At 40.2% G+C, this 15,999-nt stretch overlaps 1 protein-coding gene across 1 annotated transcript; it reads right to left on the minus strand.

Moving 5' to 3' along the window:
- Positions 1-1,028: 1,028 nt before the first annotated feature.
- On the minus strand, positions 1,029-14,544 carry BCL10 (BCL10 immune signaling adaptor). The gene is made up of 3 exons (XM_080654757.1): positions 14,166-14,544; positions 5,343-5,631; positions 1,029-3,324 (listed from the first exon to the last, which is right to left on the minus strand). The coding sequence occupies exons 1-3, from the start codon at positions 14,220-14,222 to the stop codon at positions 2,975-2,977; spliced, it is 696 nt and encodes a 231-aa protein (XP_080510883.1). The 5' UTR covers positions 14,223-14,544; the 3' UTR covers positions 1,029-2,974.
- Between the last annotated feature and the right edge of the window lie 1,455 nt (positions 14,545-15,999).

Here is a 15,999-nt window from a genome sequence, read left to right on the forward strand (position 1 = left end):
AGAAAAGAAGAAAATAGAATATCATCATGACATTATGACAAAGATTTCTTAAACAGGAGACAAAAATTACTAACCATAAAAGAACCACTGGACTTAATTTTAAAAATTATCAAAATAAACAAAAAACGCCACAAACAAAAAAAAACTCCCAAAGAAAACAAAACAAAAACTCAAATAAAAAAAATGTGGAAAAAAAAAACAAATTTCCCTTATCCTGGCTTGCCCCTAATTTGCCAGTATTTGACTTCGCGCTAAGAGCGACTTGCTGACAAAATGGAATTACCTCTTGAAAACGTGAGCTCACCATGAAAAGACATGGAGGTACTTTAAAAGCATATTGCTAAGTAAAAGAAGCCAAACTGAAAAGACTATATTCTGTATGATTCCAACTATGAGATTCTGGAAACAATAAATGATAGGGACAATAAAATGATCAGTGGTTGCCAGGACAGGAAGGGGTTAAAAAGAGGATGAGTAAAGGGTAATGGGATCACAGGGTTTTTAGAGCAGTGAAACTACTCCGCATCATATTTTAGAATAGTGAATACATGACCTTTTGCATTTGTCAGAACTTACAGAACCGTACAACACAGAAAGAACCCTAGTGTACACTATTAATTTTAGTTAATAATAATCTATCAAGACTGGTCAATCACTTCTAACAAATGTATCACACTAGAGATGCTAATATGGGAAATCAGGAGAGGGAATATATGGTAACTTTGTACTTTCTGCTCAAGTTTTCTGTAAACCTTTAAAATTCCTTTAAAAAGTAGTCTATTAATTTTTCAAAAAAGCAATTAAAAAGTGATCTCAAAAGTATTTTATGTTGATAATATGGTATCTGTAAAAAGTAACCTTTTCACTGCAGTATTAATCAACCCAGTAACCAGTTTCATTGTATGATGGCAATCATTCATTTAAACATTTGTTGGTAATGGCTTGTTTTCAGTGTTTAATGGGGGGGTGGGGGGGTGGGGGGAAATGACTTTATAGGATTCAGAAAACCCAAAAACCAAAATTTGTTTAAAAAACAACTTAATTTTATTGTCTATATGGTTATTCAATAGTCTGAAAAAACTCAGTGTTATAAACTATAAATATAGGCACTCTAGCATATCTAAATTATGATCTTTGATTATGAGTAAATTCTACTTAAATTAAAAAAATAACTGCATATCAAATTTTAATAAAAAGAAAAGCCTGCTTCTGCTTTTAAAATAGATTTAAATGTAATGCCACTATTTTCTTATGATACACTGGATATGAAACATGTTTCTCCATAATCCTTAGAAAATGTTTACACTAAAAAAATCACCCAGTCTTTATAATTTTTTAAAACCAATATGCCAATCTTCTTCATGACTGATAAAACTCAGTCTATCTAGAAATGCAACTCGAACTTATAACTTGCAATTTTTTCTATAAAAATTAGTACATATAAAGTAACTGTTTTATGTATTTCCTCCCTATTAAAAAGTTTGAAACTTCCAAAACACAGTACAATTTAAAAACGTTTATTGTTAATAGCATGTTTCCATCTCTGTTTTTTGCAACTAATGGAAATATATTAGATGAAGATCAGAAAATAGAGTTATAATTTAAATGAACACAATGAGGGCATGATTTATAAATGCACAAATTTAGTCAAACTTTGTTATATAATAAAAAGAAAAACCTGCTTCAATTGTTCCAAAGAGTATTAAAAATAGACAATCACATACACATGGAAAAAACAACATTTTGTTCTAGTTATTTTAACTCGCACAGTGGTCCTTATTAGAAGAAAATGAAAAGTGCAGAAAAAGTATTTCTTAAAAATTTCATGTAATAACAGGTTTTTGTAAAGATTTTTCTTTAGGAATGAAAATGTATCTTAAGAAAGTAGCGTGAATTATTAAGGTTAGTACATGTATGTTGACAAACTGAGATTTTAGGTGGCTCCAACTCCGATGTTCCTGTGCATCAGAAGGGGATTCTGTTGTCTGTAAGCCAAACTAAGTAGGAAAGAGATTTTTTTTGGTTCACTGACAGTTTTTCCCATTAGTGATTGGCTTTATTATCAACTAGAGGCCCGGTGCATGAAATTTGTGTACAAGTTAGGTCCCTAGGCCTGGCCGGCGATCGAAGTGCGAGCATCTGGTGAGGAAAGACAGGTCCCAACTGACCTCTGGGCCCTGGGCAGCACCTGGGGCCCCGGGCCCCAGTGCACCCCCCCTCCACCTGATTCATCGTGCCCCCACCCGTCTCCCTCAGTGCCTGGGAGCCGGGTGGCGGCCCCACCCCCACCATCGCCGCTGGTTGCTGTCTTCCCCGCTCGCACCCACGTTGGCCTGGCGCTGCTTGCTCATCTGCTCCACCATACCGCCACAGTCCCGCTCTCCTCAGGGCCCATCGGGGCTGGCAGCGCCTCTACTGCTGCTTGCTGCCAGCACCATGTCACCAACGCCTGCCATGTTCCGCGCTGCCCCCTGGTGATTGGCGCACATCATAGCGAGTAGTTGAACTTCCGGTAGAAGGGACAATTTGCATATTAGGCTTTTATTATATAGGATTAGAAACAGCTTCATCCTGAAAATTTACTGCTAGATGGTTGGAAACGACTATTAGACTCACTATTTCTAGCACAAATGCACTGAGAAACATCATTCCCAACCTGAGACTCTATTATCAAATAGAGAAATGTTCTGTATTAAAATTGGTCTTAAAACATAAAAAATGTAAAAACAGCAAATACCTCAAAAATGAAAAACAAAAAACAAAAACGAAACCCACAAAATTCTGAGAAGTACATGATCAACATGATTTACTTTAGCTATCTAAAAGTATCCACAAGTCTATTTACAAAGTGTGCTTACATTGCATTTAAAAAGACATGTATCAGGTGTTAATAAGTCATTATAGCAATTTTATAAAGATTCATATCCTTTCAAATATTAGTCATTATTAAAAAACAAAAAAAGGCTGTAAACTGTCATTGCCTCGAAAGAGCACGTGATCTTAAGGGAAGAAACATCTCACTAGAGTTTCCACAAGTTCCTTCTTCTAGCTGCAACTCTGGGGGCAAAGGAGGAGCCCCAGGGTCCCCAGGTCTGGGAAGTGTAGTTGAAGAGAATGTAGGGTTTTCAGTTTTGCCTACTTCTAGGACAGGCAAATTCAGAGATGAATTAGTAGAAAAAAAGGGGGCTGTGCTGGATTCTCCTTCGGGATGATACATAGTGGACACTCTCCGTTTTTCAGAGAAATAACTCTCATCTGAATTTGATCTAGAGAGGTTGTTTGTGGCTCCATCTGGAAAAGGCTCACAGTTGCTACATTTCAGTCCTAAAATAAAATTATTCAGATGTTAATAAAAAGTAACAAGAAAATTGAGTCCAATTTTAAAGATTACAAACTAGTTACCACACAAAATTTAAATAACAATTTATAAATTCTGACATAATCCATTTCACATTTCATTTGCTTTTCCCAACTATGAAGTGTATCCAATTATTTACATTTTCTAGGTAAGGAAATAGTCTCAAGGAAGCTAAATAACATGCTATAAACTCACTTTGTATACTTATATCCTTAACCATTGGAAGACCTGGGAAAAATAAAGTAGCCCTTAACATTTTTCATAAAATAAGAAATGGCTTTCAGCCCTGGCTGGTTTGGCTTGATGGATAGAGTGTTGTCCTGCGGACTAAAGGGTCCCAGGTTCTATTCCGGTCATGGGCACATGCCTGGGTTGTAGGCTCAATCCCGAGTAGGGGGCGTGCAGAAGGCAGCCGATCGATGATTTTCTCCCATCATTGATGTTTCTCTCTCTCTCTTCCTCTCCCTTCCCCTTCCTCTTTGAAATAAAAAATAAAATTAAAAAAGAAAGAAATGGCTTTCACAACTAATATTCTTTAACACACTGGCACAAAAAAACATTATCTAATAAAAACAAAATTTAAACAGGGTATATCTAAAATTCTATGAGTTAATGAACCTTAATTACTGAGTCTTGAATCATAGGGTGTTAGAAGTGGAAGGGATATTTTAGAGGTCATCTGGGAGAGTCTGTCACTATATATATATATATATATTTTTTTTTTTTTTTGAGTCTCTCACTATTAAAGATGGGCAAACAGGGGCCCAGAAACAGTGAAGTCATGCCCAGCATTCCAGGACTACTTCATGGGAAAGAGAGAACTAGATCCCAGGTTTCCTCTTCACATTAAATAATGTCCTGGTTTTCAACCTAACAATTTACTGAAGTGATGGCAGTTGTTCTGATCAAAGAATTTTACCATATCGAAAGGGTATAGCCAACAATTAGCCTCAACATAGAAAGAATAAACACAAACACAATTTATTTTTCTGTTAGGCTTAGCAAAAATATTCAACCCATAACTATCTATAAACACAGAACCTTCTGAGTTGACAAATGTTATGTAAAACCTGCAAAGTCTATAATGCACATTTATATATCATTTTTTTCCCACTAGTCTTTCAACTTCACAATACAGTCAGCATTTTTGTTCCATGCTATAGTAACTATTTTCTTAAATATGGCTCAGAAGGGGAAACTTCCATTGTGTTCCAGCATGCACTTACAGACAGTGAGCTCTTTAAATTACTCATTTCTGTATTCCCAGTGCCTAAAGCAGCTGGAATAGAGCTACATCATATTCACATTTAACATAACCGCTCTGGAAAGAGAGATATGAGATGGGGTTTAGGGCGAGAGGGGGATTTAAATTGTACAGGCAATTCTACAGAGCATTCCAATCAGTGAATGTGTGTGCTCTGGGGTTAGGGTGAAACAGGAGACATGGATTCGCTATTCCTTCATCCACCTCAGTTCTCATGCCTCTCTCATTTTGCCAGACTGAGTATAATTCTAGTGTTTAAAGTTATGTATAATTTATACAACATGATTCTTATAAACACAGCCAACTACTTCATCTTGTGATCAACTGGTAGGCGAAAAACTGAGTTGGACTTATTAAAATACTTTGCTTGTACACTATTCTTTATGTGTTAAGTGCATTTTCAGAAGTTACTTTTGACTAGATTAACTGCCATTCTGCTGACTTTAGAAACAAACCCCTGTGTACACTGGGACTTTATTATAGTTAGATTTTCTATAAATGATACTGTTAATTGAATGTAAACACAGAACATTAAGTGATATTCCACTTTTCCAGTATAATTACATCCTACTATATATATGGTTAAAAATACAAATGAATGTAATTCGGAAGCTTAAACTTTTCAATGCAAAATGATCATTTCTGGGATTTTTGTTTTGCATTTTACTTTTAAAATCATTGTTACATTTAAATGAACTCTTGGATACCCAAGATATTTACCTTTCAGGTGTTCCAGTTTTATATTTCGAAGTTTTAGCACTTCATCTGTAATCTTCTGTATCAGGAAGTTCTGTGTTTTTTCTCGCCGAATAGATTCAACAAGGGTATCTAGTCCTTTGGGGTTTTCTTGTAAGTAGTCTAACAATTTTCCAGCCCTTTTTCTACTTGATGTTCGGCAAGAAATTTCTTCAGTGTCTTCTCTACTGAGTATTTTTTTTGCACGCAGATGATCAAAATGTCTCTCAGCTATGATTTTTTCACACAGATATACACGCAAATTTTCTAAAGCCTGAAAGACATAAAATGTGCTTCAATGTTATTTTTTTTAACATCTAAGGAAATTACATAGGAATCTTAACTGGTGAGAGAAAACATCCTGAAGTTGGAGGTTCAGGCTTACTAAAATGCATGCTATTAAGATGAAGGTCAAGTAGACAAAAGTAAGTCCTAGATGAGACATTCCTTACAGCTTCTGTCCTGCTCTGATCTCATTTTCACATCTATAAACCAAGACCAGGGCATTGTGAGGAGAGGTCATGGTAATCCAGAGGGTCTGGGTCCGTGGAAATAGAGAAGTCTGCTGAAGTCCACCTTTGGGGCTAAAGATGAGAGCAGAGGCTTCCATACATTTCAGTTACCATATATCAAGGAATCCAGAATTAGTCAGGACCAGAGAGGGTAACTTGACGTCTCATAGCTTATAACTTCCTCATGTTTGTTAATTTTCCATCTTCCTTGAGTAAAATCATTATAAAAAAAAAAAAAAAACCCTCACTAAACTAAAAGGACCCATAATGTGTCTATCTTTGGAGTCAGCTGGAAAGACTGTAACTCAGTGAGTCAGCTAGTAGAAGGGAGGTAGAAAGATGTGGAGAAGGGGGGAGAGAGGAGAAACCTAACCTAAAGGAATAGTGAATATTGAAAGAAATTAAAGGAAATCACAGAAAACAGGTCTAGACCTGAGAAGCAGCTAAGGGGGCTTAAGTAGCGGAAAAATGACATGGGTCCAAACAAACAGCATCTATAGTCCAAAGCCAGTGATGTATTCTAGCGCCTCCATTTACTACATACGTGATAATGGATAACTCCTCTGTGCCTCAGTTTCCTCATCTAAGTGTTATGAGGAATAAGTACATGTAAAGTTCTTAGAGAAGTTAATGATCAATAAACGTTACTGATGGTAACAATGATAACTAATTTGACTTACATTTATAATGATGATCAAAAAGCAATGGAAGATTTTAGAAATACCCTAGTATATTGTGGCAGAAAAGTAGGCTAGGTGAATGGTTCCTATAGTTCTCAGTCCACTGAACCCCAACGTTCATTTATTTATTCACACAACAAACATTCATATATCTAAATACCTAATATACCAAGTGCTGAGCATGCAAAGATCAACAAGACTTGAATCCTACATGCAAAGGGCATATGGTCTAGTTCAGGGGTGGGCAAACTTTTTGATTTGAGGGCCACAATGGGTTCTTAAACTGGACCGGAAGGCCGGAACAAAAGCATGGATGGAGTGTTTGTGTGAACTAATATAAATTCAAAGTGAAGGAGCGGAGGGGAGAGCAAGAGAACCGGATAGAACAGCCGGATCCAGCCCGCGGGCCGTAGTTTGCCCAAGGCTGGTCTAGTTGGAGAGTATATGACAATGTGATATGACCCAGAAATTAAAAGACTGGGGAAGCACAGAGTAAGCAATTCACTCTACCTACAAAATCTGGGAAATTTACAGAGGCTACACTTTTGCTAGAGGCAAGGTGCACAGTGGGAAAATGCCAAAATTCTGGGGTAGTTGGAACACAGGCTGCATGTGACAGGGTGGTGAGGAATGTAATTAGGAAGGAAAACTGGGGTTAAATCATGGAAGAATTTTTAAAAATATATGTTTTTATTGATTTTAGAGAGAGAGGAAGGGAGGAGAGATAGAAACATTGATGCTTCAACATCCATTGGCTGCCTCTGGCATACCCCCTGGGGATCAGGCCCACAACCCGGGCATGTGCCCTGACAGGGAATTGAACCAGTGACCCCTTGGTGCGTGAGTCAACAATCGACCAGGCAAAAGAATTTTTGTAACATGTTGAGGAACACACATTTCCCTGTAGCCAAAAGAGTCATCTAAGATTTATAAATAAGAAACAGTAAGAACATTTTTGCAGAGAACTGGGAGAAGCAAACACTAGGGTCTGAGTAGACCAATTAGGACAGTGGTTGGCAAACTGCGGCTCGCGAACCACATGCGGCTCTTTGGCCCCTTGAGTGTGGCTCTTCCACAAAATACCATGGCCTGGGCGAGTCTATTTTGAAGAAGTGGCGTTAGAAGAAGTTTAAAAAATTTGGCTCTCAAAAGAAATTTCAATTGTTGTACTGTTGATATTTGGCTCTGTTGACTAATGAGTTTGCCCACCACTGAATTAGAAGATAGCTGCAGTATATTACATAATATATGCTGAGTGCATAAATTTAAGTTGTGAAGATAGAGACATACTAGATATAAAGGATGAACCCCTTGAAAAACCTCATCTGTTATTATTTCTACCACCTATATGCTAATGATTCCCATATTTGCGTATGTGATCAAGACTTTCTCCACCTAGACACCCCAATGGTACTTCATATTCACCGTCATAAACCAGATTTATCTACGTCAATTCTTTTCCATTGATGTTAACTCATCCACCCATCTATCCAATCACGCTATAAAACCTACAACTGATCCTTGACTTTTTCTTTTTCTCTTTCACTCACTTGCCAAATCTGATCATCCACCCTCTAAGACCTGCCATTCTACCCTTTATGTTTATCTAATTTGCCCCTTCACTTCATCTCTATTATTAGCATTACTCTAGTTCAGGTCCTTATATGTTGCATGAACTATTAACAACGGACACCTAGCTATACTTCCTACTTCTATCCTCCCTCTCAAGTCTCCTTCACACACCTATATGATCTTCCAATTTTTAAAAAGAAAATGGAAATCTGGAGTGTTACATAGTCTAATATTGAAATGTCACCAGTGAATTTTTTAAAAATTTAAAACACTGTGGATGATTGGAGAAACCAAGATGGCGGCATAGGTAAACACCTAAACTGCTGCCTTGCATAACAATTTCAAAACTACAACTAAAAGACAAAATGGACATCATCCAGAACCACAGAGAGGCTGGCTGAGTGGAAATTCTACAACTAGAAGGAAAGATAAAAGCAAACTGAGACTCAGAGGAGCTGCAGGAGGCAGAGGTACTGAGACGCAGGTGGAGAGGACTGGCAACTGAGTGCGTGGCTGGCTTTCTCAAGCGGGAGGGAGACAAAAGCTCCCGACTGCGCTAAACTCTAGTTCCGGGTGAGACTCTGGGGACCAAGACTCATACGGGGTGAAACTGGACTGTCAGGAGGGAGAAAAGCACACTGAGACTCAGAGGAACTGCGGAAGGCAGAGGTACCGAGGTGCACGCGCGGAGAGGGCGGGCGGCTGAGTAGACGGTTGGCTTTCTCAAGCGGGAGGGAGACAAAAGCTCCTGACTGCACTGAACTCCAGTTCTGGGTGAGGCTCTGGGGACCCAGACTCATTCAGGGAGAAACTGGACTGTCTGGTGGAGGGCGGAATTTGAGGGCGGCTTTCTCTCAGAGGTGCTTGCAGCGATTACCACGGGACACTGAGACATAGGAGCCTATTAAGGCAGGGCTGACGGGAAGCCAACGCTGTCTGCTCTGCCCTGAGACTCCGCCCCATCCAAGCTGAGCACAGAGACTTTTGCAAATCTTGTCTCATAAGGGTGTCTCCAGCACAGAAGTTCTCCCAGCGTAGATACAGCTGATCGTCACAGCCAATTGGCCTGGAGGTCAATTCCTCCCAGTGATACCAACAACAATCAAGGCTTAACTACAATAAGACTGTGCACACAGCCCACAAAGGGGTGCACCAAGAGTGTCCACCTCAGGTAACTGGGGAGGCTGAGCCACTGGGCCCTATAGGACACCTAGCATACAAAGCCACTCTATCAACTCAGGGAAGCAGCCAAAATGCAGGGACAAAGAAACAGATCACAAATGAAAGAAATGGAGGAAAGCAAACGACTGGATATAGAGTTCAAAACCACGGTTATAAGGTGTTTCAAGAATTTTCTAGAAACCGCTGATGAATTTAGCGGGAGCCTCAAGGATATGAAAAAGGACCAACTAGAAATTAAGCATACACTGACTGAAATAAAAAATATTATACAGAGATCTAACAGCAGACTAGAGGATCGCAAGAATCAAGTCAACGATTTGAAATGCAAAGAAGCAAAAAACACTCAACTGGAAAAGCAAAAAGAAAAAAGAATCCAAAAATATGAAGATAGTGTAAAGAGCCTCTGGGACAACTTCAAGCGTACCAACATCAGAATTATGGGGGTGCCAGAAGAAGAGAGAGAGCAAGATACTGAAAACCTATTTGAAGAAATAATGACCGAAAACTCCCCCCACCTGGTGAAAGAAATAGACTTACAAGCCCGGGAAGCGCACAGAACCCCAAACAAAAGGAATCCAAAGAGGACCACACCAAGACACATCATAATTAAAATGCCAAGAGCAAAAGACAAAGAGAGAATATTAAAAGCAGCAAGAGAAAAACAGTTAGTTACCTACAAGGGAGCACCCATACGACTGTCAGTGGATTTCTCAACAGAAACTATGCAGGCCAGATGGGAGTGGCAAGAAATATTCAAAGTGATGAATAGCAAGAACCTACAACCAAGATTACTCTACCCAGCAAAGCTATCATTCAGAATTGAAGGGCAGATAAAGAGCTTCACAGATAAGAAAAAGCTAAAGGAGTTCATCACCACCAAAGCAGTATTATATGAAATGCTGAAAGCTATTCTTTAAGAGGAAGAAGAAGGAAAAGGTAAAGATAAAAATTATGAACAACAAATACATATCTATCATCAAGTGAATCTAAAAACCAAGTGAATAAAAAATCTGATGAACAGAATAAACTAGTGAATATAATAGAATCAGGGGCATAGAAAGGGAGTGAACTGACAATTCTCGGGGGGGAAAGGGGTGTGGGCGGTGTACGAAGAGACTGGACAAAAATCGTAAACCTATGGATGAGGACAGTGGGGGGGGTAAGGGCAGAGGGTGGGGTGGGAACTGGGTGGAGAGGAGCTATGGGGGGAAAAAGAGGAACAATTGTAATAATCTGAACAATAAAGATTTATTAAATTAAAAAAATAAAAAATAAGACACTGTGTTCCACCCTTGACTTAAAAGGATCAATTTCCTCAACACCGGCAGAAGAATAGGTCTCAGACCAACCTCAGTTCAAATCTTGAGAAATGGGGCAAGTTACTTAACCTCTCTAAACTTCCTGTTCCCTATTGATAAAATAATAATACTTTAGAGGACTGCTATGAGGACTAAATGAGATAGTACATATAAAGACTTGACAGTCTGTGATAAAGTATGTGCACAATAAATAATAATTATTTGATAATGTCAGACAGGGCACTTCACAGTATGGATCCTACCTACCTTTCCAGTTTAATCTATCACCACCTCTATCAGTCTGGTACTTTATGTTATACCTAAAACTGCTTGTTCGGAACTCTACATTTCTTTACGTTGTTACCTTTATCTTGTTTTCTCTTCTCTATACCCCAAGTCGCTATTCATTCTTTAAGATCCAGGACAGTGGTCATCTCCTTCAGGAAGCTTTACCTAAACTCCCCGGAGTAAGTTAGGTATCCCTCTCCTCTGTCCTTGCAGTACCCTATGTATACATTTCACTTTTCTATATACCAAGACTCCACTTTTCATCTCCCAATTCATCCCAGTATTTCCATTCTGTCCCACCACTCTTCTCAAAGTCACCAATGACCTCCTTAATGCTAAATCTGATACTTTCCAATCATCTTACTTCTCAGCAACACGAACACAGTTGACCACTACTTCCTTGAAATACCTTTTTGTCTCATATGCTACCACACTCTCCTGGCTTTCTTCCCATCTCTGTGGCTATAACTTCTTACTTTTCAAAATTCTTCTAGGATTTCTCTCTTCCCTTTTAGCTCTCAACTTTCTAGGTGAACACATTCAATCTCATACTTACATTTCCAGGTCAGATCTCTCCTGATCTCCAGACTTGTTGGTTATGTTGCTGATTTGACATTTCCACTTACTAATCTGATTCCACTCTCTTCCTCAACTCCTACATTCAATCCATTACAAGGCCTATCATTTCTATTTCAAAAATGCACCTGGAATTCTCCTGCTCCATCCATTTCCACTGCCTTCAACTTGACCTAAATCACCATCATCTCTTAACTATATAAATTCTATGAGTCTCTTCATTGGTTTCCCTCTTTTCACTTTTGCTCTCCTCAGTCCATACAATAGGCTGAGGGATCTTTTAAAATATAACATTAGTTCTTCAATAAGTCCATACTGCACTTGTGGGAAAAATCCAAGCACTTTACTACCATCTGTAAGACCCTTAATAATATGGCTCTAGCCCACTTTCCTAACTTTGCCTCAGGGAACCTTCTGCCTTTTTCCATTTTCCCCAAGTCATAAGATCTTTGCAAATTCTATTCTGCGTAGAATGTTCTTCCCTGAGTTCTGTCATATCCTTCAGGAACCACTTTAAATGTAACCTTCCCTGACCATCCTACCTCGAGGAGATGCCCCCCGTTATTGTCTCAACATCTGTCTGTCTCCTTAATACTAGTAGTACTTAATTTATAATTATACATTTATTTGTTTTCAACCCTAATGACCTACATGTTTGAAGGAGGCAAGAACTAGGTATGTTTTGTTAGACTCTGTGTATCCTGAACTTAGCAGAGTGCTAAGTGAATGGTGTTTTGGATGAATGTGTTTTATAACTTATAATTATCATTTTATGTCTATCTCCCTCCTCCTAAGAAATCAAGCTCTTTTCAAAGTAGGATTGTATCTTAGTTTTAAAAATTTGAACTGTTAGATTCAACTACAGTATCAGCCTCATAGCAGCATGTAATCCATATTAATAAAATGGAACTAAATTCAACCAAAAAGATGATGTAAACTAGATGGGGCAGAAGGGGAGGAGAAGTATAGGGAAGAAGTGGGAGTTTCCAGGAGGATGGATGGTTGTATACTATTCATCAAGGCAGAGAACACAGTAGGAACAAGCAGCTTTGGGGGAGGAATGATTAAAAGTTCAATTTTAGACAAGGGGAGGAATCTGCAGGTTATAAAAGTGGATTTCCAGCAGCTATTTGGAAATACGTGCCTCTAGATGAGAGAAAAGGTCATAAACCATTTTGGGAAAATATCATGACAAAAAATTTTTAAAGATATGTGTATATACTTTTCTTTCATAGACCTCCTGGAACTCATCCATGATTCCCCAAGGTTATGAATTTCTCATATGGCTATAAAGTGAAATCATGGAAATGGATAGTATCAATGAATTCATAGAAAAAAATAAGGCCTGGAAGCCATGCTTCACATCTGTTTGTGTATAGGTTCTATGTCCTTCCACTTGTAATATCTCATTGCCTGTTTTATCAACTTCTTCCGGGTCCAAGAATGAAAATAATCTCCCTTAGAGATTGTTGTCAAGATTCAATGGGAACATTGTAAATTGTGTGAAACAACATTTGGAACATAGCAAAGCCTAGCTCTCTTGAGTTCATGGTTTTACTGGCACACATCTTGAATACAGCACTCATTTATTATATATTAACTATCAATGTCCCAATCTTATCTCAACTAGAATGTAAAGCAGGGGCCTGTTATTTTTTTGTATCTGTCCAGGCTAAAGGATAGTACTTTCTACAAAGTAAGTGTTCCATAAATATCTGCTAAATGAGGACACTAAGGCAGAAGTCCAAGTTATGTCCCGTTTCCTCCCGCTTATGAATCCAACCATAATCGTGAGTACAATGTAATAAACTTTACAGGAGAGAGAAAAGGAGATTTTAAAGTAGATGAACATTTAAAAAGCTGTTGTCCTGTCCAGTTCACAAATATGATTTTGTAAGTTTTGTGTTGTCAAGCCAGAGCACACTTTATGTTGAGTTGCTGTTTTTAATTTGAATTGATATAAACTATTTTAGTGGCAGGCGCTCATACAGGTCTCAATTGGCAAAACAACTAAAGGCATAGGAAAAAGGAGAAACAAGTCATATCTCAACAAAGTCATTGTTTACACATAAATATTACGATTTTCTGCAGCATCCAAGCAGAACAAAACTTAACTACTAAATATTTTCAACGTTTACTTGTAAATTTAATTCTCGGGCTACAGGTACTCATCCCCCTCCCCTCAATTTAAATATGTGGGCGTTTGCTTACGAGGGGAATTCCAGGTCTTGCTTTCAGCTGTTGAGCTTCCCCCAGCCCCCTTTGCAAAAGAGTTTCACATATTTGCTCCACTGCTCGGGATCCTTTTATCTGGTCCAGCCTTTGCTCCAGGTGGAGCCAGCAGCCAGGAGAGTCTGACTCAGGATGAGCGAGAGCCGTCGGTCCCTAACGCGGCTCCCAAGCGCAGGGGGGCGGAATCACCAGGGGACAGGTGAGGAGTGGGCAAGGAGCAGACTGCGAAGAAACGCTCCACTGCAGACAGTTCCGCACACCCAAGCTCTGCTTTCAGATTTAAAACGGAGATTAACAGGTGGCCGGGGGATCACTTCCATTAAGGCTCCCGGCGGCCCGGTCCGCTCCTCCCACCCGCAGGCTCCTCCTCCGACCCCCGACTCCGACTCTGGGTTTCCGCTTTCCGTGCTCGCCGAGCGGCAGCCCGCCCCCGCCCGCCGGGCGCCAGGGCAAGATAGTGCTACTCACGTCCTTCTTCACTTCAGTCAGGTCCTCCTCGGTGAGGGACAGCGCGGTGGGCTCCATGGCGGAGGCGGGGGGATGGCGCTTCTTCCGGGTCCGGGAGCTCAGGCGGCGCGCCCCACCTAAACTGGGGGCTCCGGCCTCGGGAGGAGGGGCGAGAAGCGGAGGCGGAGCGGGTCGGGAGGAAGAGCGCTGCCCCCTCGAAAACAGAAGGGCTCGGGGGTCGAGCCGTAGCGCTTCCTGCCTTGCCTCTAGGGTGACAGCGACGCAGACCTACGTGTCCGACGCGGTCCTTGGAACCCTGCTGCTTCCCTCTCCTGGAGGCTCCGGCGCAGGTGCCTTCCCTCGGGGAGGCGGGGCCGCGGGCAGAGCCCGCCCCCCCTCTGCGGCAGCCAATTAGAGCCAGCCCGCGGGCCTATCCTGTCCCACCCCCCTGCCCGGCCGGAGCCTTTCGGGAGTGGCTCCGCCCCCAGCCTTAGGTCATTTGCATGTGGCCGCGGGTAGGCCTCCCGGAAAGGAATCGTTTCCGTGGGTGGGAGCCGTCGCTGCGACGCCCGCGGGCGCTCCCCGCCTGCGCTGACGTCTCACTGGTGGAGTCTCTCGGCTGGCTCCTCTGCGCCTTTGGGTTACGCCCCCTTTCCCAGACCCTGCCCTACGATTTCCTGTTGCTGTGTTTGCCCACTCAAGTTTTTAAATTATATGATCACACGCCTAACTACAACACTAAAAGAAATGTTTGAAAGGGCAAAAGCACCTACAATCCCACCGCTTTAACCCATAATTTAACGTTTCTATACTTTTTGGTTACTGTTTATTATACATATATTTCCTTTTTCATCTGTGAAAAAGGGCTGCCTCAATAGGGCTGCCATGAGAATTAAATATAGATGTTAAATGTCTTAGACTCTGAGGTACTCCACATACAGTGTGCACTCAATTTATATTTTGTTAACTGTATTACTCAAATATTTGTTATGAATATGTCTTCCGCATCTTATTCTGTAAGAGTTCTCCCATTTTATTGTGGGAGACTGGGGAACAGACAGCTATTCCCAGCCTGGTATTCTAATAGAGGTGTATACAAAGCAACATGGGTAATGCAGGTGAGAGCCCTGGGCCCAACCATTGTTTGGACATTATGCTAAATAAACTAGAGGGAATTAGAAGCTCCAATGGTAGGTAAAAATGAGAAGAAAACTAAAGACAAACTCAGGAACCCCAATATTTAAGGGAAGAGAAAGCAAAAGAACCAGAAAAGAAAAATATTCCCAAAGCCACACCAATGTAGTTTTGATCACAACACAGGGATTCTGCTTTTAACATTAACATTATGTCATATGTCTTTTTCCACATTGATACACAGTATTTTTTCTGATTGCTTAATCTTCCATTATCCTGGTATGACCCAATTTGCTTAACTATTTGTTCTTTCATTTCACAAATATCTATTGAATGTCAACTAAGTGCCAGACACTGTTCTAGGTACGTGAGGAAACCGCTTGTGAACAAAATAGGTACATTTCTCTTTCCTCTTGGAGTTTAAATTTTAGTATATGTATGTTTGGGGCAGGGCAGATAGACATTTGAAAAATGTTATGTAAATTATTTACTATGTTAGAAGATGGTAGACACTAAGAGAAACTATAAACCAGGGAAGAAGGATGAGGCTTGATGGAGTGGTAAAACTTAAAATACAGTGGTTAATGAAGACCTCTCTGAAAAGGGGAAATTTGAGTTACCACTTGAAAGAAGTGAGGGACATATAGAGAAAGAGGACAGCCAATGAAAAGGATTGTGTGACTGGGAAGGATATGAGGTCCTTGTGTGCCATTGTACATTT

Source organism: Plecotus auritus (genome assembly GCF_963455305.1).
Source record: "Plecotus auritus genome assembly, chromosome: 2".
NCBI classification, from domain to species: domain Eukaryota; kingdom Metazoa; phylum Chordata; class Mammalia; order Chiroptera; family Vespertilionidae; genus Plecotus; species Plecotus auritus.

What these genes read in the sequence shown, in the direction of transcription:
- BCL10 (XM_080654757.1), bottom strand. Translation starts at nt 14,222, where the DNA reads ATGGAGCCCACCGCGCTGTCCCTCACCGAGGAGGACCTGACTGAAGTG. An exon ending in TGACTGAAGTGAAGAAGGAC is followed by an intron (nt 5,632 to 14,165) that starts GTGAGTAGCACT and finishes TATGTCTTTCAG; the next exon opens with GCTTTAGAAAATTTGCGTGT. An exon ending in AAAACTGGAACACCTGAAAG is followed by an intron (nt 3,325 to 5,342) that starts GTAAATATCTTG and finishes ATTTTATTTTAG; the next exon opens with GACTGAAATGTAGCAACTGT.